Here is a 27,105-nt window from a genome sequence, read left to right as displayed (position 1 = left end):
ATGGATCGAGATCTCAGCTTGGATCTTGACTTGACGTTAAGAGACCATGCTTGAGCCTTACAGGGTGTGTCCGACTTTCTGCTATCTTTGATGTCTGTCCTCGGGTGTTCTACCGGCGCACTTAATGCTGTAAACTTCGATGTATTCTTCGTTGCTGCCATCAGACCTCGTGGTGCTGCATCGCGAAATGAAGGCGACCGCGACAGAGAAGGTCTGAGCGGAAGCTTGACATGGGATGAATGATCGACTTGGTTTCGCGCTGAAGAGTGTCCTGTAAAGTCTCTGACGACAACCTGGCCATAGGTAGATCGAGATCTTTCTGCCCATCTTCAGAACCCCGCTTGCATGCCCGTAACTGTAAACGCCCATCGCTTGTCGCCATTTCCTTTCTGCTAAGGTTTGTCGGCACAGAGAACAACTTCCCGGGTTGCTTGAATCGGTCATGTAGAGATTCATGCACAGCACGACTCGGACTCGACGATCCAGACATCGCTTCATTCCACTGCTCGACTGCTCTTTCCTGCTCCTCTGACATGCCATAGCCTCTTTTACGCTTCGGCGGCCATAGCCCAGTCTTGTCGTATACCTTACGGTAGAATGGTTTATATGGTGGCTCAGCTGGTGTCAGTGAATGACTTCTTGTAGGCCGTTGCTCTTCGAGAACCTTCTGTGAAGACTCAAACCACTTGACTTCCCGGCACTGTCCTTGGATGGATTCAACAAGCGGAACGTTTGGAATCCTTGGTCTCCAATTCTTGATTGTGCGCTGATAGAGCTCTTCGAAATTTGTTCTGTGCATCTGGTTCGTGAACCAAGGATGTTCCAGAGCTTGCTTCGCTGTGAGTCGTTGATCTTCCTCCAGGACGAGCAGGCGGCGAACGAAGTTCTTTGGGCGCTCGCCTAAGTTTCTCCACCGTCTGTCGTCTTCAAGTCTGCTCAACTCTGCTTTTCGTGCTAACGTCGAACTGTGTTGCCCATCAGGATTGTCAAATGCGCGGAAGCCAGCCAGAAGCAGAGCGGATATTGTGCCGAGAGACCACATGTCGATCGAGAGGGAGTAACCGGGGGCTTTTTTGCTATTCGAAAAGAACTTCGAGCGTTGGTTCATCATCTCAGGTGCGCCGTACTCTTCCGTCCCAGCAAAAGTCGTAGCTCGTTGCATGGGCAGTATGTGCCTTGCAGAACCAAAATCTGTAAGCACGACCCTAGCTCCAGTGCCAAGGCTTGTCAGCATAACGTTTTCGGGCTTGATGTCGCGGTGAGCAATGTTTCGCTCATGCAGATATTGCACAGCGATCAAGACTTGTCGAATGATGACTGCTGCTTCGACCTCAAGCAAATTGTGATTCTTTGACTCGACATAGGAAAAGAGGTCACCTGCAGTGATGAGGTCCTGGAAGATGTAGATGCTGTTGTCCGTGATGAACACTTTGTCCAGGGCTATTATGTTTGCATGACTGATTGAGGATATAATTTCGAACTCTCGCATATATGAATTGAACTTCTTCTCCAATGGTATCTGTCGTTTCTGCTTGTCGGCCCATACGCGGACCTGCCTGAGCTCGCTCTTTGCACGGCTGGTAGGTGGAGGTCGTGGTTCATGGTGTGATTGGGATTGTTCTCTCGTTCGTCCGATGTGCCGTAGATCAACGACTTTGCAAGCCAACTGTGTGCGACTTGTCTGTTCAACGGCCATGAATACGCTTCCGAAGGCACCGGAGCCTAGCAGACGATCGGTGAGTACGTATTTGTCACAAAACGTCTAGACCGGCATTAGTGAGTTTCTGGTGGGTTGAGACTATGCTCACCTGCATCTCTCGTTCCTGTATCAGGTCGAAACGGTTACGCTCATCCGCAATACTTGCCTGGAAAACCAAGCTCGTCTGTGAAGTTAGTCGTAGACGATCGCCGTCGCTCAGCAAGAACGCATCGCTCTTCTTGCCCATCAAAGATCCGTTCCAGTGGCAGCCGTTTCGTGAAAGATCCTCAGCATAGACCAATGGTTCGCCCTCCGCATCATCGTCCTCGAAAACAATGACATAGACGCGCAGGTGCTTGTGGGACATGTACGGGTCGTCAAATGTCCAGTGGCTTGAAGCTTTAGCACTTTCACGAACGTGACTGTGGCTGATCTCACCATTTGTTCGAGTCTCTTCCTAGCACGACTTCATGGCTGTTGCTTGTTTTGCGCTCTACGACTGTCAACAAAGTCATATGATTATGGAGATGTACTTGCTTTTGTTGGTCGGCGTGCCATTCTCGTCCGTTACAACCAAAGTCCCAGCATGAATCGGCGACGATGTGTAAGTGAGTTGTGACCCTGGTAACCTGTAGTGTGAGCTCGATTGAGGCATAACCATGGCGGAAATTTTGAAATTGGCGAGATGGCACTTCGGAGTTCAAGAGAAGTCAAATACACGCAACGAAGCAAATGGTGTAAGGTGAAAAGAGAGGAATTGCATGGTGTTGGCCAGTTTGTTCTTCGAGGCAGGAGCGGCCATCGACGCGTGCCTTCCACGCCGTATGGAAGCTGGGTAGATTGATGCCCCTTGTCCCAAATCAAATCGTGGCAGTTTCCGCAGCAATTCATAACAGTACTCAAAGCGCACAATGTACTCAGCTTAATAGCATCATCGCCGGCAGATGTCGAGGAAAGAGCGACCTTGATAGTGAGGATCAAATCAAGACGTATCGGGGATCGTGTTTGTTGTGTTTGCTTCTGGTGGCTTGGCAGTTTCACACCCGTCAACCACCACAACCACTTTCCACGACTCTTCGATTCTGCAACCAGCGACTCTGATGGATGCTGACTGTTTGGGAGCAAAAAAAACTCTTTCAAGAGCAAAAAGAGATGCATCAGCCGGGAATCGAACCCGGGTCTAGTCGATGGCAACGACCAATTCTACCACTGAACCACCGATGCTTGAAACCGTGATTGTGGGTGATTGTGGAGTAAATTTGTGCTGTACAAATTATTATAACTTTGCGAAGTCAGTGGCAGAACAAAACTTGGAACGGAGGAGAACGGACAAGGCAGCGCGTGAAGCTCGAACCGACTCGACTCGTGTCACGTGTATGGGAGCGCGCCGGATTCACTGGTGCGATCTGGGTGGTTGAAGTGCAGATTGCTCCTTTGGGTGAACGAAGCTGCCCGATCTGGAAACGTGCCAAGAGGGGCAACGGCTGTCCCGAGTGTGGCACCCTTCCGCTGGAAACAAACGTCCTTGGGCGGCCGGCCACCTGTCAGAAGACCAAGGTCGCCGCTTCGAAAAGAGAGCCGTTCCGGCCGGAAATAAAGGTTGTGCCTTGAGCTGGCTTCTCGGGTGGAGGAATGAAAACGATTCCATACTTCAGCTTCGCTCAGAATCACGACTAGGTCACGTAAGTATCTATCTCTAAGAAAGGAACATCAGTCTCTATCGATTTCTGGAATAAGTCCGGCGCTCTTGTCATACGCCACACCAGACCACAAGACAGCTCTTTCTCTACAGCTTCGCACCCTGCACTCTATTCTCCTTCTTCGCCATATCTCTCAACTCACGCCTCAGTATCTTCCCACTAGGACTCTTCGGTATAGCATCAAGATATATCACGCCTCCTCTCAATTGCTTATGCGACGCAAGCGCATCCTTGACGTACTTCATAATCTCATCTCCACTGATTGCATTCTTGTCGGCCACAACATATGCTCTTGGCAGCTCATTGCCGCTGCCATCTGGAGCTGGTACACCGATAACTGCTGCATCCAGAATCTTGTTGTGGGCGATGAGGTGTGCCTCCAATTCTGCCGGTGCAACTTGAAGACCTTTGTATTTGATGAGTTCCTGGAAATTGGTTAGTCTCGAGAATACTGCGGGATGCTCAGAGAGGCAGTGCATACCTTTTTCCGGTCCACAACGTAGAACATCCGATCCCTCACTAGGCCAATATCGCCCGTCTTGAACCATAATCCATCAGCAGTAAACGACTCTTTCGTCGCCTTCTCATTGTCAAAGTACCCCTGCGTCACCACTGGGCTCTGAACGATCAATTCACCTTCTTGTCCCTCCTCAACATCGTTCTCCTCGTCATCAACAACACGCAACCTTGTATTCGGCAACACTGGACTCACAGACCCGGTTAGGTCATTCTGATCCCACGGCATAGCTGTCACACTACCCGTCGTTTCCGACAGACCCCATGTCTGTGATATGTAGCAACCCATTTTCTGCTGTACAGCAGTCTGAAGTTCTCTGCCCATCGGTGCAGCGCCCGAGATCGCATGATGCATATGCGCAAACTGATCGGTTACCAGTGGGCTCTTCGCAATGAGCAGGTATATCGGCGGCACTGTGAAGAACGTCGTGATCTTGAACTCCTTGCAGTACTTCAAGAACATCGGGAAATCAAACTTGGGCATCCAATATACTGGACCACCCGCCAGAGCTGGATTTATCAGGTATCCTTGAAGACCTGCAATGTGCGCCGCCGGCAGATGGGCTAAGGTTCTGTACTCAAACTTGAACGATGGGTCCTTCTGCTGCTCACGCTTGAAGTACTCCCTCAGCATGAACTGTGGCAGGACACCCTCCGCGACAATATTAAGATGTGAAACAATTACACCTTTGGGTGGGCCAGTTGTGCCAGAGCTGTATAGTAAGCAAGCTTTGCTCTTCTTCAGTTCTTCGTGATCCGTAATGCGCGGCCATTCCATTTCCGCCTTCGAGTCAAGGTAGTTCGTGTTGCTTTCCACATCTGCCAGCATGCGCTTGTGACCCATACTATCGAAGACGAGGACCTTCGACAGCGGGATGTTGCACTCTTTCGCTGCTTGTATAGCTGTGTCCTTGCAATCTACGCTTGCTAGCAACAGACCACTCTTGCCCTGCTTCAGCTGTCTTGCTAACTCGCCAGGCTGGAATGCGCTCGAGGCAGCGGAGTAGATGCCGCCCGCTGCAACAACGCCATAGAAGAGCGAGGCGAGAAGGATCTGGCCGGAGGATATGCAGACCACCACGTCCTTGTTTGGGCCATCAGAGCCAATTCCGAACTTGTTCCTGAAGACATGGGCTAACCGCTTGGTCAAGGTTCTCGTGTCAGCTTTGGTGAGTTTGTTGCTTGGGTCAGCCGCTTCGGCATGGAGGATCGTGTCTTCATTCGTCCAGGCCAGTGGCGAGTCTAGGTAGCATTAGTACAACCGTGAGTGGTAGAGATGAATTTCTGACCGAAGATCAAGCTCAGGATATCAATGTTCGGTACATTGTAGTCCTTGTGAGGCAGGTACTGCTTGGTAGGTGCGACCATGGTGCTGACCGACGGGATGGAGCAGCTCAAACGTTACACGGTCAAGGAGGGTATTCCGACAAACAGATGCACCCTCCGATCGATATCAGCACCAAGGAATCGCTCATACCGGCAAGCATATTTATCTGACTTGGACCTGCAGCAACGATCGCTTAGGACGCATGAACCGGGAGTCTCGATTGAACCGCAAAATACCGAGGTCAAGGAAGCTCCGAGCCGCCGATCGCTTCGTCCCTTGGGATCCGGGGTGGAATCATGGGGCAGCCTCGGGCATTGCAGTTGGATAGTAATGGTAATCACGAACTTGAAGTCTGGGACGTCAATCATGGAAGGATGAAATATATGATTAAGCAATGCCTATATGTGAAGTCGTCGTACCTGCCGTGTGCCCACAAAACAGCCGTCTTATCCTGTACAACCGTTGCATAACCAATCTGTACCTGTCCAAATGCAATGCTTGCTCGTAACACAAATCAACGCTCAAATCTCTCTCACCTCGCTGGAGTCTTTGGCCTGTGATCGCCATTCGACTGCTTGTCATCGCCCATCATGCCCTGCATGAAAGTAATGTAGTCGTACTTGGGCACGTCTCTGTCCGCCTCCAGATCTGGACCACGATGCTCAGGCATGCTCTGTAGCAGGTCATCGATAAGCTCTTCTGGTATCAGAGAGTGCCGCAGATCCATCTCTGTAACGTACGGCTTGCCATCCGCAACTTCTCGGAACGAATCGAAGACCTGCTCAGCGCTATTCTGATCCTCCGTTACCGCCACCATGAATCGGATAAACTGCTCGAAGCCAACACCCCGAGATTCTCGTTGTCTTTTCGAAACTGGCGACATTGCAGCATCGATGCCAGTGTGACAAACATCGATAAATCTTTGATGCATTTCTTGCTCATCGTAAACAAGACCAAGACTGGCAAGTGCTGCACTGAACTCCAATTCGTGCAGGGTGTTCGTGCCATCCTTGTCAAAATGCCTAAACACTGATTCGAACTCTTCAAGCTGGATCGGCGTTAAGTTGGTCATACTACGAGCAACCATCTGGTTCTCCAGAAATGTGAGCTTCTTCAGTGTTGATTGCTTGACGAGGCTCAGCTCATAGACGAGCTCATCATATGTGTAAGTCGTATAGTCGTTTTCGTCAATATTAGCTTCTTGACATTTTTGATCCAGGACTTCTATGCCTTCAAGATATTGTTCAAGAACAGGGATGTTGCTAGCCAGCTTCTGGGCGTGTTGTAGCTGATCTTCGACGTCACCTTCCAGCCCCGATATTGCTAGAGACAGCGTGTTGAGCGTCAAAGCAAAATCGTTGGCCTTGTCAGCGAAACTTCTTCTGAGTGCATTCTTGATGTCGCGAATCGTTTCATTAATCAGCTTGCTTCGTTGTTGTTCGTCATGTGTTAAACCAGCCCATTCCTCATCGAGCACTTCGTATTTCAGGTCTGGTGGTGGATGGTATGGCCGTAATTTGTAAGTTGACAGTTTTGTTTTTATGTTTCCAAGCAGAGCCCCTATCTCCGACTTCTCTGCTACCCAATCTCTTTTCTTGCTTCGTTTAAATCTGGACATTTCTGTCGCCTGCTCCTTGGCATCTGTGTAGGTGCCCTCGAATCTCGAGTCGCGCCACGTCTGTCGCTGGTTGCGTATCAGCTCGAGGAGCGCTCGCATTCGTTTCTCGTAGGCCGACTCCATCTCCCAGGCGCCCTGCATATTCGACACGAACTTCTCGACTCTCCTTCCAGCATTCTCAACTCTTTCCATAGCGCTGAAGGCATGGAACCAGTATGCAATGTAGGTCATCAGTGAGCGCTCGTCGGGCTTTTGCACGTCTGCGACGTCCTCAACATCCAACAGATCTGGTATACCAATCTCTTTCGAAGCGATATCAAATGCCATCTGCATATTGCCCTTGTGGTCTGATTTATCCAGAGTATCGAAATCTATCAGATCCGGCCTGTGAATGTCGAGCAATGCGCAGAAGGCCAATCCATCGTTCCAAGAGGTAGAAAAGTCCCTGACCTCGACTCCCTCGTAGCAGGCTGTTTTGCGCTGGCACCACAATAGAAGGCCTTCTTTTGCGGAAAGACCCTCCTCATTGATGTCCGAGATGGTGAACCTCAGAATCAGCGTCCAGATCAGGCCGAGGATGATCTTCCTATTTCCATCCACCACATCTTCAGCGCCAATATTGGTCAGCTGAATGCTTCTGCTCTTGATAAAATCTAGACATTTGTTGACATTCTCGAATTTCTGAACTCGTAACTTCGGCTTCGCTGCATATCGGCCTAGGGACTCGTTGCTCAATAGCTCAAGAAGGTGTATGAGGTTGACACCATCGGCGAGATCGGTCGCAAGGTCGTTGACCACAACATCGCGGGGCTTTATCTTTGTGTTAAGCCTGTCGCATCAATTAGCACTCTGTCCTCCGAGGCTGGAGCGTAGTCGTACCATTTCCTGAATGTTTTCTCCTGAACATTCACCCACTGCCTCTCAAGCAGTACCATCCTCGCATATCAACACTATCCAAAGTCGTCCGCGGCCAACCAAGAGACGAGGTAAATAATGATCAGCGGTGAGACAGCAAAATTGGTACGCGAAGGTTTTCGAGCACGTCCTGTACAGCGTACAATGAATATAAGGTGAGCGAGGCAATTAATACAGCGTTTAACTAATTGTTGTAGACGAGGAAAGAGCCTCCCCCTCCCAAGGAACTATCTGGCTGTGGATGCATGCGGACCTGCTGTTTGCCTTGTTTGTTAAGCCTAGTGCCTGATCTTGGGCTTAGCAGGCTTCTTCGGCGCCAATTTGGGCAAAGCTCTGGTGGCTCACTGGCTTTATCGGTCGCTAAGAGCCCCGGACCCTTGTTCAATGTCAACAAATCGAGTTGAGCGCAGCCACCACAGCAACCGGCCGGGTCACTAAAAGTACCAAATCAGATGTGCCACGCGTTTCTGCTTGGGTGAGTCGCTGATTGAATAATCTGCCATCAGAGTCTCAAACTCCTACCATCAATTGCTCGTGACCATAATTCTGCCCACTACGAAGAGTCTGCCTACTACCGTCACGGTGAAATGTGCATGAAATAGTTTGCTCAAGTTGGTGATAGAGTAAGATGAGGCTTCGGCAGCCACGTACTACCGATTCTCGAAGCATGTTAATCTGCCTGTACCTCTGCCGCTCTTCACGCCCCTGGGTGACTTCAAACCTGGCGGTCTGGTTCCTGAGCTTGTGATGCAGACTTGATCGATCTTCAGGGCACACGTGGAGAGATCTGGCATATCTCACAGTTCCGAAGTGAAAGCAAAGGGCAACATCCAATAGAAAACTCAGGAGATGCGGGAACCACAGCTTCACTGCGGCTTTAGACATGATGACGACACAATCTCATTGGTGAGTTTCTAACGCTGGCAACCCCTGATAACCTTTTTGAACATCCGGTTTGAAGCAGAAATGTTTGCTGATTTTCTCATCACTCAGGCTTGAGGTGAGCAAACTAAGAGGCTTCATATCGTTCCTTAGAATAAAATTCCCCGTCATCGCTCTTTCTGAAATACTTACATGATCGTGAACATCAATTCGGATCAAACTTCTGTCTACCAAATCTCAAATCAAACGTGTATAACCTAGCAGTAGTCCACCACTATCATGGGAAGTGTAGCCCAAGACGAGCCGACCTGCTGGGTCACACTGGTCACAAAGCCCTCATACCTTCCCGGGGTCATCGTACTTGCTCACTCATTAGACCAGCAAAAGTCTCAATATCCCTTCATTGTACAATATACCGATGGCCTAGGCGAAGAAGGCATTGCCGCCCTACAGAGTGAAGCTGCTCGGACAGGAAGGATCATCCCAAGTCATGTCAGTCTTCTGCTGCCGAGACAAGGCCAAGAAAACATGGCAGGCGTGGCGGTAGCCGAACGATTCAGAGACACCTTCACAAAGCTCAGAGCATTCGAGGTCTACAAGCAAGGCTTTTCGAGAGCTTGCTTCCTCGACGCCGACATGGCTTGCTTCCAGAATCCAGACGATGTCTTCGATACTGACATGCTGCGAGACTGGATCGCATCAACCCATGCCTGCATCTGCACTCCAGATGGCGCATCTTGGGCACCCGCCGCTTGGCAGAAAGGCAATTGTCCCTATACACCACTAACCGCACCTGATCACATTCAAGAAGATACCTTGAGCAGACCGACATATGGGCTCCTCAACGGTGGGCTCTTCCTCTTCTATCCTACTCAAGAACTCTGGATCCGAATGATGGGCTTCTTCAATTACACAGAACGTCTCAAGGACTATCAGTTCCCTGATCAGGACTTCTTGGCCGACTTCTATCGCAACAAGTGGAAGCCAATTTCCTGGAAGTACAACGCCATCAAGACTCATCCTTACATCCACCCTCCTCTGTGGGATCGAAACATGATGGTCATCCTGCACTACATCGTCGACAAGCCATGGGAGCGACGAGTTAGTCCTGATGGCATCGGCGGGCATAAAGGTCGCGATGGCGAAATACACCTGTGGTGGGAGGCTATCTACGATGACTGGCTCAAGACACAGAAAGGCGACACTAGTACGCTGAAGGCCATGAAGAAGCTTGTCTACACTCAGAACCCGGTCACCGAGAAGACGCCGTTGACTTTCGTTCCTGGGAAGCCTGAGGATGTCAAGCCATATGCAGAGCTCATGGGCTGGGATGATCCTACCAAATGAGCTTTCTGAAACCCAAGCCCTGACACAATATACACAACCACCACCCAGATCAAGCTAGCATGTACACCCAAGAGCTGTATCATCGAAGAATATCATAAAGCTAGGCCTGAGCATTTCATCAGCGCATGAAGCTGATCATTCAGCGACTAGTATAGCAGCCTCACTATCCTTCTGTTTCTGCTATACCTGGTCGCTCGCATAGCACGAAAATTCCCGCTGCTACATCATCACGACTGCTTGAAGACAGAAGGCACTCGCCTCCGACTGCATTCAGAATCATTGCCGTTATGGCTCTCAACGCAGCAGCCATATGATGGCTTTCCCTGCAAGGGCAATGAGAATCGACTCCCGCCACAACTTCATTGCAGCGACGTTGGTCTTCACACCGCGCAAGCAGATTTACTGGCGTCGTACCACCAAACGACCATCGTGATACTATACTGCTTTGTTACAACAAATACAATAGCAGCTACGCGAGCTCTACGTCCTTTGTTTGCAATCACAATGCTATTCGAAAATATGTTCTGTTTCTTTTGTACACTGCGTCTGGTCTTACTTCAATCATTGTTTGTTTGTCTACGAGACTCGCACTAGTCTCCTATAGTCATATAAGCACGTCGTCCATTCTTCCTTCTCGAATTCAGCAAAACACATACACTTTCTGATTCTGAAGCAACCATAAATCAACTCAACCACCACCACAAAACAATGACCTCCACAACCTCAACCACATCCCTCTCCCCCTCCATCAAACAAATCTTCTTCGACTGCGACAACACCCTCGTCTCCACCGAAACAATCGCCGTCGAAGCAGCCTCCTCCGTAATCAACAAAGTCCTCTCCGACCAAGGCCTCTCCAAATCCCACTCCTACACAACCGAACAACTTCTCTACAAATACTTCGGCATGACAGCCCGGCAAATGATCGTCGAACTCCAGAAAGAACTCGATTTTAGTCTGACAAAGGAGGAGACCGCAGCGTACACGAAATTCGAGGAGGATCTGATTATTGATCTTTTGTATCAGAACCCACGGCCATGCGAGGGGATACAGGATGTGCTTGCGCGGCTGCTCGACGAGGGAAGGTCCAGACTTGCGGTTGTCTCTTCCAGCCCTATCCGCCGGATCCGTGCGGCACTGGAGGCATGCGGTATCGCAAAATACTTTGACCACGACCAGGTCTTCAGCGCGAAGTCATCCATGCCTACACCGAAGTCGAAACCTGATCCCGCGATCTACCAGTGGGCGATGGTGATGAATGACGTGACACCGGCGCAGTGTATCGCGTTTGAAGATTCAAGGTCCGGCGCGCGGAGCGCAATCGATGCGGGTATCGCGACTGTTGCGTATGTGGGCGCTTATGGGTCTGAGTTCCATAAGCAGAGGGTGGCCGAGACGTTGATGGAGGAGGGATGTAAGGTGGTTATGAGGGAGTATAGCGGTTTCTTTGATTGTTTGAAGACTGTTGAGGGTGAGATTGAGAGGAGGGGGAAGAGGCAGGAGGAAGCGATTGATGAGGTTATTGGGTTGTGGCAGGGACGCTAAAAGTATGGTGGGCCAAGTAATTGAATCTGATGAGTCGTAACAAAACAAAATATCAAGATAAACATCTACACGCTCAGTATCCAGCTCTATCCTTTTATTCATATTGCGCACCATTTTTCAATGCCGTAAGCGATACATGGTGTTGCCGAGATGCTATTGGAATCGGAACAAGTTCTGCACGACACTCATAATTTTTATTCAGCTAATGTACAATCCGAAGTGGATTGCAAGCTTGGCTCCAGGCTTTACGGAGGACGATCCCCCGAAACAAGATGTAAGCCAACCGTGCCGACCCAGCTGTATGGGCAACCCCAATATGCAGCATGATTGAGGACGGCTCTGCAAAGGTGGATAGCTTCTTCGCTTCGTTGGGAGGATATCGTCTGTCACGGGAGCCTCAGGCGTAACAGCATGAGGGGGTACGTGCGACGGGCTTTGAGAAAAGTCCTCATGGTGAGTATATTCTATGGTCATCTGCCATTGGTAAAGGCTAACGGAGTTTTCATCACTGTTACAGTGGCTTCAGGAATGCTCTCGTGGGTGTCTTGTTGAACGCTGCGGGGCGGACGCACGCAACGACGAATTCGACCTTGAATATCTCGGTGAAACAAGCTTTGAGCAGTCGGGTACTCGTACTGTAGAACATATGCCAAGATAAGTGGTCAGTGTGCTCGAGGCATAGCTCGACTTGTTTTGCTGTCCACTCTGCTTCGCACTACTGTGGTGTGTGGCAGATTTCTGACCTGTGTAGCAGACGACATGGCAAATGTTGGACCTGAATTTTCACCCTTCCATATTGGCTACAGTCTTTCCACCACTTCAACATGAGCTTGTTTGAATTCAGCTAGCATTGCATCGTATGCTTCTTCTAATCGCGCATCGTGACCCTGGTAATACACCATATCTAATATCTTCAACTTGGAAAGTCCTGCTCTTTCCGTTTAGCCAGCTCTTGCAATTCTTTGATTATTCGACCATCGCTTTTGAAGATGCTGAGCTTTTCGAGGGAACGTGGCAGCTTGGGGAGGAAATTCGTCCGCTTCGCGATATGCTCAGAAAATTCGGGCTCCGAGTCCGAAGATGATGCAGGATCGTCTGTAGATAGGCTGCCATAGTAGGGGTCCTTGATGGACTTCGGGTCAAGTAGAGCAGCAGAGTCAAGAGCGAGATAGGTGAGTCTGACGAAGTCGGTGAGATCTGGCATGATATCTCTCCTGTCGAATATCTCGTCAAAATCTTCGGGCTGGTAGAAGTGAATCTCCAAAGATGCCAGGCTCCTTTCTTTGCATTGCGACCGTGAGACGTCTACGATGTGCACTAGGCGCGTGGCTTCCTCTTCTTCGTTCCAGTCGTTGAATTCATCACTGTCTCCACCATGGTAGTCAAGGCGCTTCAGGTTGGGTAAATTGCTTATCAGCTTCTCGAAGTCTCCCTCCGACATACCTTCAATCATCACGTCAAGCTGCTCAATCGTGTACAAGCACGAGACGTCCAAGTTGGTAAGGGATAGAGGACTATCAAGCTCGACATATAGTTCTTTTTGGCCTGGTAAGACCTTTTGTACTTGCGCAAGGATATGACGCTCCTCCTCGCAGGTGAATACTATAAATTTCTTGCGAACTGGGAGTATCGGCATTCCTGGCAGATTCTTGGCGCTCCATCTCCTGCTATCGAAGAAAATAGCATCCTCTGGCACTGCCGTTACACACAAGGATAACTCTTCTAGGTTTTTTAGTCTCAACATGATAGCCTCCAGCAGAAGAAGGTCAATAGCAGCCTTCTTCGCTGGATGTAAATAACGTGTACAAGGCTTTGGCAGCTCTCTGCGTAGAAGTCTGTAGGCTTTGCCAAGATCATAGTCTCCCAGTTGGGATATCGAGATTTCCTTCACGAGCGATGCAAGACTTGCATCGGTAGTGATCGTGCGGAAGAGGCAGAACATGTCACCTGTACCAGTTTAGACCCGACGGTAGAAGTATGGTTTGCATATTGCGTGCAAGGTCTTGCAAGTCACCGTCAGACTGTGCAATGTTGTAATATGGACCCGCTGATGCCAGATGAAGCCAGATGAGTACTGACATACTTGCTCAAGGAGCTCATTTGGCAAGGATAAGAGAGACATCATGCTTTTATTCTTGAATTTCTGCTCGCAATGCAAAGAAGAAAGCAGGAGCGGAACAAGCAATAATAATAACTTGAGAAAGCTGCACTGACGCGTCGCGTGTCAGTTTGTGCCAAGCAGTGATCTCAATGGCTGACAGCTTGAGTCCTGATGCTTGAGGGTTCCGCGCGTAACATCCTGGTTGATCATACATGTGTGAAGCAGAACTTGAAGAACAACAAAACATGGATCATTGGCAAACATTTGTAGCTACAAACTTCTAAAGAGAGAACGCGAAGAGTGAACAATAAGTCTACCCCCGCTCATAATTCGGTACCAACAACAAAGAAACTCGTGACACAGACCCGGGCCAAGTGTGAGACAATTCAATCCCCCCTCCTGCCGCTACCTCCTACGTTCTGCCTTTTATCCTTAGTAGATATTGAACTCCTCGAAGACGGCTTTCAAAGCATAATACTGGTCGCTAGTGAGATCGTTGTACTGAAGGCTGTCGCTTCCTGTGGGAATAGGCGTAGGCCCATCCGTTCCATCACCAACGAAGAAGTTTGCCAGGACCATACATGTCGGAGGAACTCTGGAAACCGAGATACCTAGAAGAAACGTGTTAGTCTGGCGTAATCATTGGCATCACGCCACGACTTAGCTATTAGTCAGCTTGGGGGAGGAATTCCACCTACCATTGCCATTGACGGGACCGTAGGCGAGAACAGGATTGCCGTTCAGTGCAGCGTTGCCCATATCATTGATGCACATATCGTAGTTGTATTGAGGCACACCTGGTGGTAGTTCGACGTTTGCATCGGTCGCATGAATGTTGCTATCTGTGGTGTCTCTATTCGTGCCAGTCGATGATGTATTAGGGTCGTCGTCACACGATCCAGGGAAAAGTTCGCACCAGCCAGCTGGGAGCGGGGTGAATTTGCTGACAGGTTCATGACGAACCATGATGCGCCCAGCTACACCACTTGCCATACCATAGATCGAACCAGCTACTGTACCACTATTTGCGGCCACCTCGCTAGCATCTTGTGCAACCTTCCACGCACTCTTCTTGCCTGCTGAGACTAGTGCTGGGTGCAGCGACATGATCAAGCCTAAGCTCATGACTTCAGCTATTGTTGTGAGGAGCATGGCGAATGTTGAGTGGAATGTCGTTTTAGTTGATGTCTTTTGTGATTGGTAGAATGTTCGATACTGTTCGTGCTGTCTTTGCTGTACCTCTGTTGCGAGATTCAGTTGCTGCTACGACGTCTGCTTACTTATACCTTGACCTCCCTCATGAGGCGTCCAGTCTGTCCCTGAGCGAGCAACGAGTGTGCTGCTTTGAAACAATCGCATTCCAGTTTGCTGTCGGTCAATATGAAGAAGCGGTGATGAGACCTGGCTTAAACCAGAGTCATATACGCATGGTTAGCCTTTTATCAGCTGTAGCCAAGCCACAGTCGCAAGAAATGGACGTGCCAGCCAAGGAAATCAGTACTGGCTTCACCACAGTGTTCTGTTGTCGACAGCAAGGTGGCAACATAGATGCCGTTGTTCAGGATAGCGGCACCAGAGATTTTCTCCCAACCTCTGGACGTGTGATTCTGGCGGGCCGGTTCACCGCTGCTTCAAGTGAGCAAGAGCCGCTCTGCGATCGTGATCGATCTGCTTGTTAGTAGTTCTGTCGCACGAGCTGTGCCTGCAGCGGAAACCGATGATGTGAGAGGTGGTACCCGTCTTTTGTGCTGTGACTTCACACCGCAACTTGAGAAAGAAAAGGACATAGGTACAGCTTAAGGATCGAACACGGGTATACCCGGAGAGATTTCACCGTCTATTCACGATGCAACCCTGAAATGCTGCACTGGTCTAATGAGTCAATATCACTTCAACTCTGCTGCAAGCATATTGCAGTAAACTTGCGGAAATGACCAGTTTGGCACCGCCCAGACGAAAAAGACAAATACCCACACATGTCCTACACACCGAAGAGCCCAGTGTGGCTTGTTGACTTCTCTGACACTTACAAAGGACTTATCATGGGCTATAAGTGCCCAAGAAATGCTCAGTGATGCTTCCAGCATCATCCCAGCAAAATTGAACATGTAGAACCGGACGTCATCCAGAATTCCACAGACCTCACCAAGTTTCCAACTTACGAGAGCGTGTGCAATTCCAGACATCAAGAATATCAACACCTTTATCAGGCAGTTCTCGACGAATTCGTGCTTGATATGTTGAAGCAGGTATTCAGACCATGCTATGTAAGCGGGCAAGTGTAGTCTGTGCCAGTAGAGTCGCCAGAACCGAGACAGAGTATAAGCACTCTTCAGATCTCCGAACAGATCCGGCCATGCCCATGGCGCGTCCAGCCGGAATATGTAGATGAAGCAAAAAGCACAGAATGCACGAGTTCCCTCGAGTAGTATGATCTGTGCGGACAGCCATTGAAGCACGAAATAGATTCGGAGGCACATGTGTCTCGCAGTCCAAATATTCTCGGCGTTGGTAAAGTCTTGTGGGCTGAAATCATCGAAGCCGAGAATCAACAGTCTTCGGGCTATCGTCTCTAATACTGTCCAGGTTACCAGACGTCGGAAGATCCTTGACAGCATAAAGCTTCGCCGATTCGACCGATTTTCGCGCCAGAATGATCTGGTGTTTAGAACTCTGAGCCTTCTTAGATTGAGAGAAATTTCGTAGACAGATCTTAAGTAGTGCAAGAATCGTATGACCTGACTGCTCTCATCAATATTAGTCGTTGTGACGGTCCAACGGAGATGATGTAGAAAAAGCATTGCTGTCATGTACATTGTTTGGACAATGACGGCAATACCAGCAGCGTAGTCAAGGTCTGCAGGTTGAGTCAGGTAGCGAACGGTGTCGAAGGATCTGTATGCAAGAATGAGAATGAATGGTAGCGCCCAAACGCGTTGCGGGTATGGAAAACGTAAGGCTGAGACAGCAACGAGGTTGTATGCACAGAACCAAAGCACAGGTATAAACGTGGTATAGATGCCCATGTTGCTGGTGAAGATGATAGGCGACTGCAAGGACGATTGCAGGGTGAATATAGCACAACGCAGAAGTTAGCTTGCCCATTGCTTTTATTTAATGGCATCAACATAGCGATGTATATGCACCACATGAAATTTGTTACCTGTAGGTAGCCTATAGGTGGTGTAGCAAAAGACAGATGCGAAACACGGACGCGAATGTGACAAAGGTTGTCCGTCACTTTGTGCCAAGCAGTGATCTCAGTGGCGAACCCGACAGCCTCCTACTAAGCCTCAACACTGATGCCTGAGGTTGTATGAGTGCCTCTTTGAGCATAAGAGTATTCATGCTGTGATTGGCTGACAGCAGCAGCAGCACCACTCCACTTCGCGAAATGAGCCTCGGGTTCAAGTTGTGCTTCTTCTTAAGCACGAACATCTGGGCAAGAATGCACTTGGATAGGAGAATGCGATAAAACAATACATGCCTACCTAGGTATATGGTAGACACCCTTCCAGCGGTGTCCGTACATGACAGGTATGGCGACCCAACAACTTGGTAGGTGGGCATCAAGTCTTGATTACTTGTCCCTTCCACAGCCCGTCATCGAAGCGGCCATCCGTTCCTTCCAGAACTCACTAGGTAGCATCCTCGGTGGCTCAAACCATCCGACAACTCAACGAACGATCAAAGCTCTTCAACCACTTTTCGGTGACCGTAAATGCACGATCATTGGACACGCAGAACTCTCTGGCTCAGCAGTCTCTTGTGACCTACAACATGCAGCCTTGATCAATGGCATTGCATCTCATGTGCATGACTACGATGATACTCATCTGCATACCGTCATTCATCCTGCAGGCGCCGTGGTCGTAAGTCTACTTGCACTTGCCGAGTACCTGAAGCTCGAGGAAGGCAGGATCGTGTCAGGCAAGGACTTCATCACGGCCCTGGTCGCTGGTATTGAGATAGGTTTGCGTATCGGCAATGCTGTATCTCCGAAGCACTACGATGAAGGTTGGCATATTACTGGAACGGTGTCGCCCATGGCCGTGGCCGCAGCATCAAGCAATCTGCTTCGTCTGACGCCCGAGCAAACCGCGAATGCGATAAGCATAGCTTCCACGCAGCCAGTCGGTGTGCGTGTCCATTTCGGCACTGACACGAAGCCTTTCCACGTTGGTCGGGCAGCCCAGAACGGCATTCTTGCTGCTATGCTTGCAAAGGGTGGCTTCACTGCAGCACCTGATGCTCTAGAGGGCCGCCGTGGCTGGGTAGAAGTGCTTGGAAACGGCTCGAATACGTTGAGCGAGCAGGTCAATCAATTGCTGCAGCTCTCTGAAAAGTCGCAGTCATCTGCAGTTGGGAGAGAAATATGGGAGATCGAAAAGAACACTTTCAAGCCATTCCCCTGTGGTATCGTCATACACCCCACGATCGATGCGTGTGTTCAACTTCACAAAGAACATGACTTACAGAACATCAAAGACCTAGACAAGATCGATTCTGTCCACCTGCGCGTCCATCCATTAGTCCTCGACTTAACAGGCAAGAAAAGCCCCAAAGATGGCCTCGAAGCAAAATTCAGCGTGTACCATGGCGCAGCGATAGGTCTGGCTCTTGGCTCAGCAACACCGGCGGAGTACGAAGACAACATCGTTAACGACAAACGTGTGCTTACTGTCCGTGCTAAGGTCACGGCCGAGGTTGACGAGACAGTGCACAGCGATGAAGCAATCGTGACGCTTACGATGCAGGGGGGTGTCAGGAACGAGAAGCACGTCGAGCACGCCGTTGGCAGTCTTGACCGACCAATGACAAATGAGGAACTACACGAAAAGTTCATGAGCCAAGCAATACCAGTGCTCGGCAAAGAGCGTGCAACAGAGGTCGAAAGTATGGCTTGGGAGATCTGTGATGTACGTGACGTCGCAAGACTCGCGAAAGCAGCACGGTGAGCGGAAAGCTGCAGCGGGCAGTTTGTTTTACGGTTGAAGCCGCGTTAAGGTCTGGCCTCAAACCTACCACGACCAAAAAGAAACGACGACGACATCCGGATTCGAACCAGAAACCCTTTCTACGCCCAAACCTCAAACCAACCACGACCGACTTTTCTACCAGCGTTCCGCTGGTTCTTGTTGAGAGCAACTTCCCTCCTCACCCGACACACGGAGCAGCGTGGCGTTTCGCTGAAGGTGAACCCTCATCGGTCCTTCGGAATAGCAGCAAGAGTTTTGGCTTGACATGAACCCTTTGTTCTAGAGGATAGCAGTGAGAGAGCTGGAGGGACTGCGGCTTCAGTCTTGATTGTTGCTCTTTAGCCGTTTCTTTTGGCCTGCTCGCCGCGTTAGTCGATCGTGAGGAGTTGGTGAGAGCGTGCTACCATTGCACCATGCCGTCTGAAGAGTGTCAGCAATTGACGGCTTCCTTGATTGTTGACCACAATTTCCGAGCAGAGCCATATGGCAGCAGTTTTCGAGATCGGTCTGATCATCCGGAAGGCAGCAAACCACAAGTGTATAAGCACAGGTACACTACTGCATCTAGGCGACTCGCTTAACATCATCTGCTACGGTGGGGCAGATGCATGCACAGCTGGACTAAACGGCTGACCCTTTGATGCCTAGCTGCCTGGATTGCGTGACATCACCGTCTCTCAACTTATCCAAGAAGTCAAAGCCATCTATGCAGGACTGGGTAAGCAGTTAGCATTTAGTGCAGCCCTAGTGGTCAGTGTCTGATCATCCAGAGTAATGGTAGAGAAGAAATGTATTGAGATTGTAAGTCAGCAAGCTCAAAACCCGATGAAATTGAGTAAAGAACAATGGCAAGCGCTCATCGCCTTGCACCGCACACTGTTGAACGAACATCACGACTTCTTCAGTGCATCGCATCATCCGGTCACAGAGGGTCATGAGCTCAGAGAGCTTGCTGCGCGCACCGATATTCACACCTTCAAGTATCCGATCCGCACCTGAAGGACAGAATGCATGCCTCAGTCATATACGTCAGAGATATGGCGGCTTCGCTTGGTTGAAACAGCAGATGCTTGCCAGATTAGAAAGGTCAGCCAGATTCGGCCCTCTATGTACGGATGAGATAGTAGACCTCGACGATCCTTCTGGTAGCCAACAGGCTGAGGCTCGGCAAAAAGCCTGAGAAGACCGGTTGAAGTCATACGGAGCGTTGACGCCAGACCATTAGAAGCGCAACTCAGCGTGTAACAGTTCGCGAAGCATTCGTCGACGAATGGGATCTCATGATTGAGTCGTCTATAGAACTGGCCGGATCTAATCTCAACCACGACACTCTTCTCGAAGACGTTTCAACCTAGCCAGTACGTCGCCAAGTACCACCACCCGTCACACCACTTTGCGTACGAGCAACGAACTCTAACGAGGCAGGTTCATATCACCGTCTTCGATGTAATAACCTTCTCGCAGTGACCGCTGAACCTGCTGATGTCTCATTGCGGACCCAACAGAGACGAGTCTGCGCAAAAGATGCATAGGCAAACGGCGCAAAGCGCAGACTCGAATGACACGGATCTGCCTGTGAAGGGGTCCATGTTATCGCTACACGATCAACCACAACTCATCCACAACACCCCACGTACACCTCCGCGTCAGTAGCGACTGATCAGGAGCCGGTCAATCTAGATGTCAGCTGTTAGTGAGAACCTTTGATGAGCTTCAAGGCAATACATACTCATCCTCCCGAGCTTCTCGCTCAATGTGCAGCTGGGGGTCGAGTCGACTGAGTATTCGTCAGTGTTGGGTACGGCATCAAGGTATCTGGAACTAGTGCGCATACCAGAAGGCGGACCAGTGATGCCCCGGAGCATACTTGAGCCGGTCATGTTGGCAACGGACACGACCGAGGTATGATCACCCTGAGTGGTGTCTTCGGTGTGGTGGTGTGCATTTGAGTCTGGTACCAGTCGAGCAATAGCATTGTGGAGCAGCGATTCAAGGTGGAGTCGGCGGCAGGCCTCGACGAGAACCATGGCAGCTAGGGTACCAACGAAGGCGGGCATGGCTGGGTATGTGTTCATGTTTGTGATACTGTAGAAGAATGGTAGTATACTGTTGTGAAAAACGTAGATTGTATTCATGAGCAGGAGAGCTCACGTAGAGATTCATATACTCTCAGGAGGATGTGAGAACGAGTTAAGCCAAATCGAGTCTAGGAGACCACTGTAGGGTGGAGTCTCTCGCAGCCAAAGAACATTGGATGTGTCTCTCTTTAGAGCTTTGATCTGATTTGCCCAACTTCTTCCGACGGCACCCAGAGCTTGCCTTGCAATGCCTTCTGAGATGCATCTGGTGCTGGCTAATGCAGGATTGATGCGGGATGAACAGGACGTCCTGGATGCTCAAGTTCCTCTCCAATCAAGACTCCGTTATGATAGCCATCTTAACTGTTAGTTGGTTTTAGCAGACCCCTTGTCCTCACCACAACTGTTAATTGGTTGCAGCATACCTGGCACCGTTACCACTTTGAGTCTAGATGACTTAAATTGTCCAATAACCCACGCTGAGCATCGTGTGAGTGCAGTAGCGTGTCTCTTCCTAGTCGCTCGTAACCTGGGTGGGCCCTCTGCCACACTCCACATGCTCCCATTGGACCCTGGCTGTCTTCTGCCCGCTCGAGACATAAAGTATTAGCGTAATAACTAATACAGTGCTCCTTGCCTCAAGCATCCAGATCTCTCATTCACCACGTACGTCTTGCGTTATTGGCACGTCGTCACAACTTCAGAGCTGGCACGACAGCGTACCAAATGAGCGTCGACAATGAAAGTCAGCATCGTTTCACTATCAATGATGGCTCTATATCCGACTGGAGCAGCTTCAGCTTCATTCCTGGGAGTCCCGATTGAGCCAAGAGTGAACGGCTCGACAGCTAACAGGTGCTGGTCGGGGCCAGCCAGTCACGACTTCGTCCCAGGAACACACAGCGAAATACACTATCGTAGCAGAAGACATCTCATTCCTCATTATATATCCCATTACCTTCCGTTGCCCTATTCCGCGACCGCGACTGCGGTAGCGATAGCAACAGCCACAGCAACATCTCCCTTCAATGTCCTCAACAACATCTCAAATACTCTAATCTACTCAGCCTAGTCTCTTCCAAGAAGTGATAAAGAATAACATCCGTGTCCGATGTCATGATTCATACATGCCATGACATGACATGACATATGTGCTTGCTTCCACCCGAACACCTGGTGCTATGCCAATAATATGTTGCACAGAATATCACGCTTCATCCTCTCGCGTGGGCAATACCTTCACCGTCAGAAGAGCATGGGTATGCTCATGCCTCCCCATCACTCAATCCCCCATCCTCATCGCTCCCACCCTGCTGCGCCATCGCCTGCGCAGACACAATCTCCGCTAATCTCTTCAGACGTGGCGTCTGCAGCCCTGTGAATACGTTAGCATATCTACTCTCATTCACCTTTGTTGATCGTGACTTACAACTCGGCGTATACGTCTCCAACGCCGTAATAACCCTCGGCTCCGCAATCTCATACGGCCCGCTATCCTCCATATCCACCGGCGCGAGCAATAACACATCACTCTTCTCCGTCACCCTGCTCGCAACAGCCTTCATGATCTCACCGTTGATCGGCTGCTCATAATCCGCAACAAGATACTGATTGAGCAATTTCTGGATCTGATTCGGACTCAACATCCAGCAGATATCCTGGATGATCTCGATATCATTCAGTGTTGCCTTCTTGAGCTGAAGCAGTTTCGTGGCTTGCATGAGATGTTCGAGTTGGAGGGTTCCCTCGGGCATATCGTGGGACTTACACCACTCCTCGATACGGGTGATGTTGTAGTTTATCTGGAGACCTCGCTTCCAGCTCAGGAAGTTGCGGCGCATGAGGAGGTCGTTGAAGGCTGTTACGCCGACTAACCTTAATAGCTCCGTGACGGTCTGCGTGATTATGCTGTCTTCGATGTAGTAGCTCTTCATGGCTTTGAAGACGTTGTTGAGGAGGGAGAGGAGCTGGTCCATGCTGTAGGCGGGTGTGTTGTTGCTGGGCAGGAGTTTACCGAGGAAGCGGTTGGATTCGTTTGTGACGAAACCTGGTAGGGACTGTGACTCGATGATGGCAGGCACGATCATCTTTTGTAGTTTCTTCTTGAGGACTTTCATCCAGGTATGGTAGATATTGAATTCGAGGGATTCGAGATCATGTTTCACGATTTCGAGGAGGCGGTCGTATTCGTAGTTGTCTGTCTTTTGAGCCTCGTACCAGTCTTCGGCCAGGAAGACGAAGGAGAGCATCTCATGGACGTTCGACAACCAGAAGGCACCGGGGTTAATGGCTTCGTCGCCATCGTGCTGCATGACTTCTTGTTGTATCGACTGCATTACGTTTGCAAGGAATCGCTCTGACTCCTTCACGAAACCATTATTCCACATTTCTGATGTGACGAGGTTGATGAGGTATGATGGGAAGAGAACTTCTTTGTCTGTTGGTGCTGGGTTGGCAGATGGTGATGGGATCTTGATGCCCTTGATCAGACCCATGGTGACTTCCTCGTTAAGCTCTTCTTCTTGTGATAGGAGATTTTCGAGCTCCATCTCGACAGAATCTAGACCTGGGTTGAATGTGCTACCTGACAGCGTCTTCATATGAGTGTCGATAGCCATGGACATAGGCCGGGCATTGAATGCAGCGCTGTACCGATCCGATTCTATGCGTTCGGCAGCACCGGCAGATCTTCTCTTCATCGGCTTCTTGGAAGACACCAGGTTGATTAGACCATTTGCAGGCTGTACTGCATTGCCGTTCGCGTACGAGTCGCCATTGACGGCGAAATTGCTCGGTGCTGGAATTCGCTTGGCCATCTCAAGTTGATCTTGCAGGTCATTGATCTGTTGCCGTAGTGTCGTCTTCTCTGATTCATGGCCGATGTTGATCTGCTTGAACTTCTCAAGCTCTGTGTTCGACATGTTGAGACCATCTCGCAACTTCTTCTCTTCCTCTTGTAACCTCTTAGCGTTACCCATATGTTCGTCATGTGCGGTCTGCAACCTGCCATGCTCTTCTTCCAGAGCACTAAGTTTGGCAGCTACGATACCAGCCTGGTTGGCTTCTGACTGCAGCTCTTTCGAACGCTTGTCTAGCGCATCGTGCCTTGATCGCCAGATCTTCAATTGACCTTCGTACGATTCGAGCTTCTCCATGAGAGATTTGTTCTCCTTCTTTAATGCGCCAAGACCCTGTGTGAGTTCGACGACCTTGTTTTCCAGCTTGTAAGAGATTTGCTTGAGATCACGAGCTTCTTCTCGCTGCTTCTTGTAGTCGCGACGAGCCATCTTACCACGATACATGCTTTGAGCAATAACAACCTTGCGGCGGTAGGAGCGCCATGAACGTAGCGATCTCCATGATCGGAAAGCACGTTGTATCGTGATGGCAGCGTTCTTGTATCGAGTTTCGAGGATTGTCTTTCTGGTTGTGTATCCTTTTGCCATCGACTGGAATACAATGAGATTGTTCCGCACGACAGTGTATGCTTTTCGCTCCTTTGATCCTCGCCATACCCTTTGAATGTCGGTGGCAGCCTTGACTTGTCGGAGCTCTTCTGCTTCTTTCCTGGCCAAGTAACCTCGAATAGCTGTCTGAATCTCTAATATAGATTCTCGGGCTTCCAGATATCTTCTGCGGTAGTACTTTGCACGCAGATTCTTCTGGATCATGATTGCGCATGCCTTCAGACGTGCTGATCGCAAGTTCTCAAGGTATGCCAACATGCCAGCACGGAAGAAGACCTTGGTCAGACCAAGCTGGTATTTGTCAGCCTTCTGATGTCCAACATCGCCCAAAGCCTTGATCAAAATGTTGTGGGCCATGTCTCTGATCTCGGTTGTCCATTGATTGGAGTGACAGAGCATGTAGTAGCGGAAAGCAAATTCTTCGTATGTCCATCTTGTCGGGTACCCAGCAGTACTTATCCGCACAGTCTCGAGGACACCGCAAGCTCGTAGCTGAGACAGTACCATCGGTCCCTCGAACTTCCATGCCTCCTTGGCTTCATTGGGTTTGATACATCGGATGTAATGTGCGTCTGTTGAGTTGATCGTGTTCATGAGCTCAATCAATGAGCTCTTGAAAATGCCACCGAGGGTCGGCTTTCTGTTGACCGCGACACCGACCCGTCGACCTGGCGCAGTGGCAACTTTCGAGCCAGCAGCACCAACCGAGTCCTTCTCACGTACAGAGACGGCCGTGTCCAGGACCGAGACCATGAACTGATTTGTGGATTTTCTCAACACTTCCATCTGCTCATCGGGTACAGTATCTCTGTTCTTCTCGATGAAGCCATCAGACTCATACGTGACGTCCAGTGCATAATGGCACACTGTGAACGCAGACTTGCCGAATCGTGGTTTCTTGTAGAACTTCTGCTTATCAGCAGCAAAGTTGTGATGAAGCTTGGTCACAAATTGATCATCCGAACCCATGGGTAACCTCGACTCCTCATCAAGCAAAGACAAAATACCGAGCTTTCCCTCGATCAGGTCAATACAAGGCTGATTGTCCGAGAAATCGATGAATGTCCAGTCGATCTGTTCTCGAATGTACTCTTCCTGCTCGAGCTTGAACACATGCTGGTTGAACTCCTGTTGCAGCTTCTCGTTGGCGTAGTTAATACAGAACTGCTCGAAAGAGTTCTTTGCAAAGTGCTCGAAACCGTAAATATCAAGGACACCAATGAAGGTATGCACACGTTGTAGCACGTCTTCTGCAGCCAGGCCTCGGTTGATAGTCTCAACGAGCCAGTCGAAGAGGCACGAGTAGATGAATTTAGCAACGGAGTCCCTAACGACCGTGGCTTGTTGTTGAGTGAGGTTCGATGTGATCTTCTCTCCTCTTGTGACGAGCTGCTTCTTGACGATCCATTTCGCGAACTCTGTAGCATTGATACCAAGGATCTCACAGGCTTGGACCAGAGAGGGCTCGGATGCCGAAAGCTGTGAATCTGTTCTTGTAGCGGTGATCTTGACGTTTCCGAGATGTAGCAGACCAGCTAGCATGCGCCAGACCTCATGTTGTATCTTATCGTTGACGCCAATGGTGGTCATGGATTTCCTGGTTGCATTGAACTCAGCTGCATCGTCCACTCCATCAATCTTTGGGTCACCGCCCTGGCTCAGGTAGTCGTATTGTTCGACCGGCAGTATCCCAAGCTCTTGTCTCTCTTGATCGGTGGCACCTGCGACCAGCTGGTAGAAGATGTGGTAATTCCGTTCTTTCAATGGCTGGAAGACCAGACGCGATCGTTCAAGGAGGTAGACACGTATTCTGGCACCAATGATATCTGTGTTCTTGTCAAACATGATCTCGATGTACTTGCCGAAACGTGAAGAGTTGTCGTTCCTCGTTGTTTTGGCGTTACCAAAGGCCTCCATGACCGGATTGGTAGCCAGGATCTGCTCTTCGGTCTGACTGATAGCACCAGCTCTCCCAGTATTCTGTCCAGGTGCTCCTCTGGTCGCGAAATATCTCATAATATACTTCGCACTGACAGTCTTGCCGGCACCGGATTCACCTGATACAACGACAGTCTGATTCCGCGTATCTCTCAACATGTCCGCATAGGCCTCTTCGGCAATAGCGAAAAGATGCGGTGCTTGGGAGGCTCGTTGTTTCCCGGCATAGATCTGGACCATCTGCGGCACGTACAGTGAATCAACTCTTGCAAAGGGGTTCGTAGCTATCAGAACTATGCCTGAGTATGTGTAGATTTCTTTCTGTGCATATCGCAGTTTGATGGCTTGCAGGATAGCCGGCTCATTCAGATGCGATAGATTGGTCAGATCTTCGGCGGCTTCGAACATAGGAGGATTCGCCAGAGGTGGGAGAGTGGCATTTCGTGTTTCTGTGAGAGCTTGCTGGGTGGTCTCGACGGTCTGGTTCGAGCCATCATCCAGCTCGAATGTGAGCTGAACCTTCTCTCCGTCTCCTTTCCTCTTATCGACCAGCCGTCCGCCGATGTAGGCGTCTGTTTGGGAAGGGAACCATGCCCTCACGTCGATCTCCCAGGATGACATGTTTGCTGTTTATTCGTAAAATCGTAGCCCGGACCGGGGCGTTATCTTCTCGACATGAGGCTGTGAATGATACAATGAATGGGGTGATTAGGATACTCGGATTATTGACACGAAGTAGGAGGCCGTGAAGAGTAAGCACAAACAAGAACCCCAACACGCAACACCCGTACTCAAACGCGACGATGACGAGGGTCAATTAGGTGCTCGAAGGCAACGTGATGGTAGAAGATTGAACGTTGAAAGCGTGAGTTGACCAGACTGTTCCTCAGCCAGCTGAGAATATTCTGGGGCTACAGATTCACCTTCACGGATTCAGGGAGCCCGAGCGGACTCGCGTCAAGCGTGATAGACTAAGAACTGGGTAGTGGCCAC

The 27,105-nt window shown here is 49.9% G+C and overlaps 10 protein-coding genes and 1 non-coding gene across 11 annotated transcripts; 3 read left to right on the top strand and 8 right to left on the bottom strand.

Annotated features, from left to right (window-relative positions):
• Positions 1-160: 160 nt before the first annotated feature.
• On the bottom strand, positions 161-2,066 carry PMZ80_005971 (uncharacterized protein; the record flags this gene model as incomplete). The annotated part of the gene is made up of 2 exons (XM_064874387.1): positions 161-1,762; positions 1,809-2,066. 2 exons carry the CDS (start codon positions 2,064-2,066, stop codon positions 161-163), a joined length of 1,860 nt encoding a protein of 619 aa, XP_064730109.1.
• Positions 2,067-2,852: 786 nt separating this feature from the next.
• Positions 2,853-2,923, bottom strand: PMZ80_005970. Its single transcript has one exon. It is a non-coding gene; the product is annotated as a tRNA-Gly (tRNA).
• Positions 2,924-3,485: 562 nt separating this feature from the next.
• Positions 3,486-5,283, bottom strand: PMZ80_005969 (uncharacterized protein; the record flags this gene model as incomplete). The annotated part of the gene is made up of 3 exons (XM_064874386.1): positions 3,486-3,824; positions 3,881-5,157; positions 5,205-5,283. 3 exons carry the CDS (start codon positions 5,281-5,283, stop codon positions 3,486-3,488), a joined length of 1,695 nt encoding a protein of 564 aa, XP_064730108.1.
• Positions 5,284-5,774: 491 nt separating this feature from the next.
• Positions 5,775-7,795, bottom strand: ain1 (alpha-actinin; the record flags this gene model as incomplete). The annotated part of the gene is made up of 2 exons (XM_064874385.1): positions 5,775-7,689; positions 7,740-7,795. 2 exons carry the CDS (start codon positions 7,793-7,795, stop codon positions 5,775-5,777), a joined length of 1,971 nt encoding a protein of 656 aa, XP_064730107.1.
• Positions 7,796-8,936: 1,141 nt separating this feature from the next.
• Positions 8,937-10,004, top strand: PMZ80_005967 (uncharacterized protein; the record flags this gene model as incomplete). Its single annotated transcript, XM_064874384.1, has 1 exon — positions 8,937-10,004. The coding sequence occupies one exon, from the start codon at positions 8,937-8,939 to the stop codon at positions 10,002-10,004; it is 1,068 nt and encodes a 355-aa protein (XP_064730106.1).
• A 708-nt stretch (positions 10,005-10,712) lies between these two features.
• On the top strand, positions 10,713-11,549 carry PMZ80_005966 (uncharacterized protein; the record flags this gene model as incomplete). Its single annotated transcript, XM_064874383.1, has 1 exon — positions 10,713-11,549. The coding sequence occupies one exon, from the start codon at positions 10,713-10,715 to the stop codon at positions 11,547-11,549; it is 837 nt and encodes a 278-aa protein (XP_064730105.1).
• Positions 11,550-12,462: 913 nt separating this feature from the next.
• PMZ80_005965 (uncharacterized protein) lies at positions 12,463-13,491 on the bottom strand (the record flags this gene model as incomplete). Its single annotated transcript, XM_064874382.1, has 1 exon — positions 12,463-13,491. The coding sequence occupies one exon, from the start codon at positions 13,489-13,491 to the stop codon at positions 12,463-12,465; it is 1,029 nt and encodes a 342-aa protein (XP_064730104.1).
• A 591-nt stretch (positions 13,492-14,082) lies between these two features.
• Positions 14,083-14,802, bottom strand: PMZ80_005964 (uncharacterized protein; the record flags this gene model as incomplete). Its single annotated transcript, XM_064874381.1, has 2 exons — positions 14,083-14,261; positions 14,349-14,802. The coding sequence occupies 2 exons, from the start codon at positions 14,800-14,802 to the stop codon at positions 14,083-14,085; spliced, it is 633 nt and encodes a 210-aa protein (XP_064730103.1).
• A 2,387-nt stretch (positions 14,803-17,189) lies between these two features.
• PMZ80_005963 (uncharacterized protein) lies at positions 17,190-18,608 on the top strand (the record flags this gene model as incomplete). The annotated part of the gene is made up of 1 exon (XM_064874380.1): positions 17,190-18,608. The coding sequence occupies one exon, from the start codon at positions 17,190-17,192 to the stop codon at positions 18,606-18,608; it is 1,419 nt and encodes a 472-aa protein (XP_064730102.1).
• Positions 18,609-20,300: 1,692 nt separating this feature from the next.
• Positions 20,301-20,686, bottom strand: PMZ80_005962 (uncharacterized protein; the record flags this gene model as incomplete). The annotated part of the gene is made up of 3 exons (XM_064874379.1): positions 20,301-20,305; positions 20,359-20,406; positions 20,464-20,686. The coding sequence occupies 3 exons, from the start codon at positions 20,684-20,686 to the stop codon at positions 20,301-20,303; spliced, it is 276 nt and encodes a 91-aa protein (XP_064730101.1).
• Positions 20,687-21,972: 1,286 nt separating this feature from the next.
• Positions 21,973-26,733, bottom strand: MYO2 (Myosin type-2 heavy chain 1; the record flags this gene model as incomplete). The annotated part of the gene is made up of 2 exons (XM_064874378.1): positions 21,973-22,082; positions 22,137-26,733. The coding sequence occupies 2 exons, from the start codon at positions 26,731-26,733 to the stop codon at positions 21,973-21,975; spliced, it is 4,707 nt and encodes a 1,568-aa protein (XP_064730100.1).
• Positions 26,734-27,105: the final 372 nt, after the last annotated feature.

Source organism: Knufia obscura (genome assembly GCF_036327395.1).
Source record: "Knufia obscura strain CCFEE 5817 isolate CBS 148926 chromosome Unknown scaffold_6, whole genome shotgun sequence".
Lineage (NCBI taxonomy): Eukaryota > Fungi > Ascomycota > Eurotiomycetes > Chaetothyriales > Trichomeriaceae > Knufia > Knufia obscura.
Note: the sequence above shows the minus strand (reverse complement) of the source record. Positions and strands in the feature narration are given on the sequence as shown.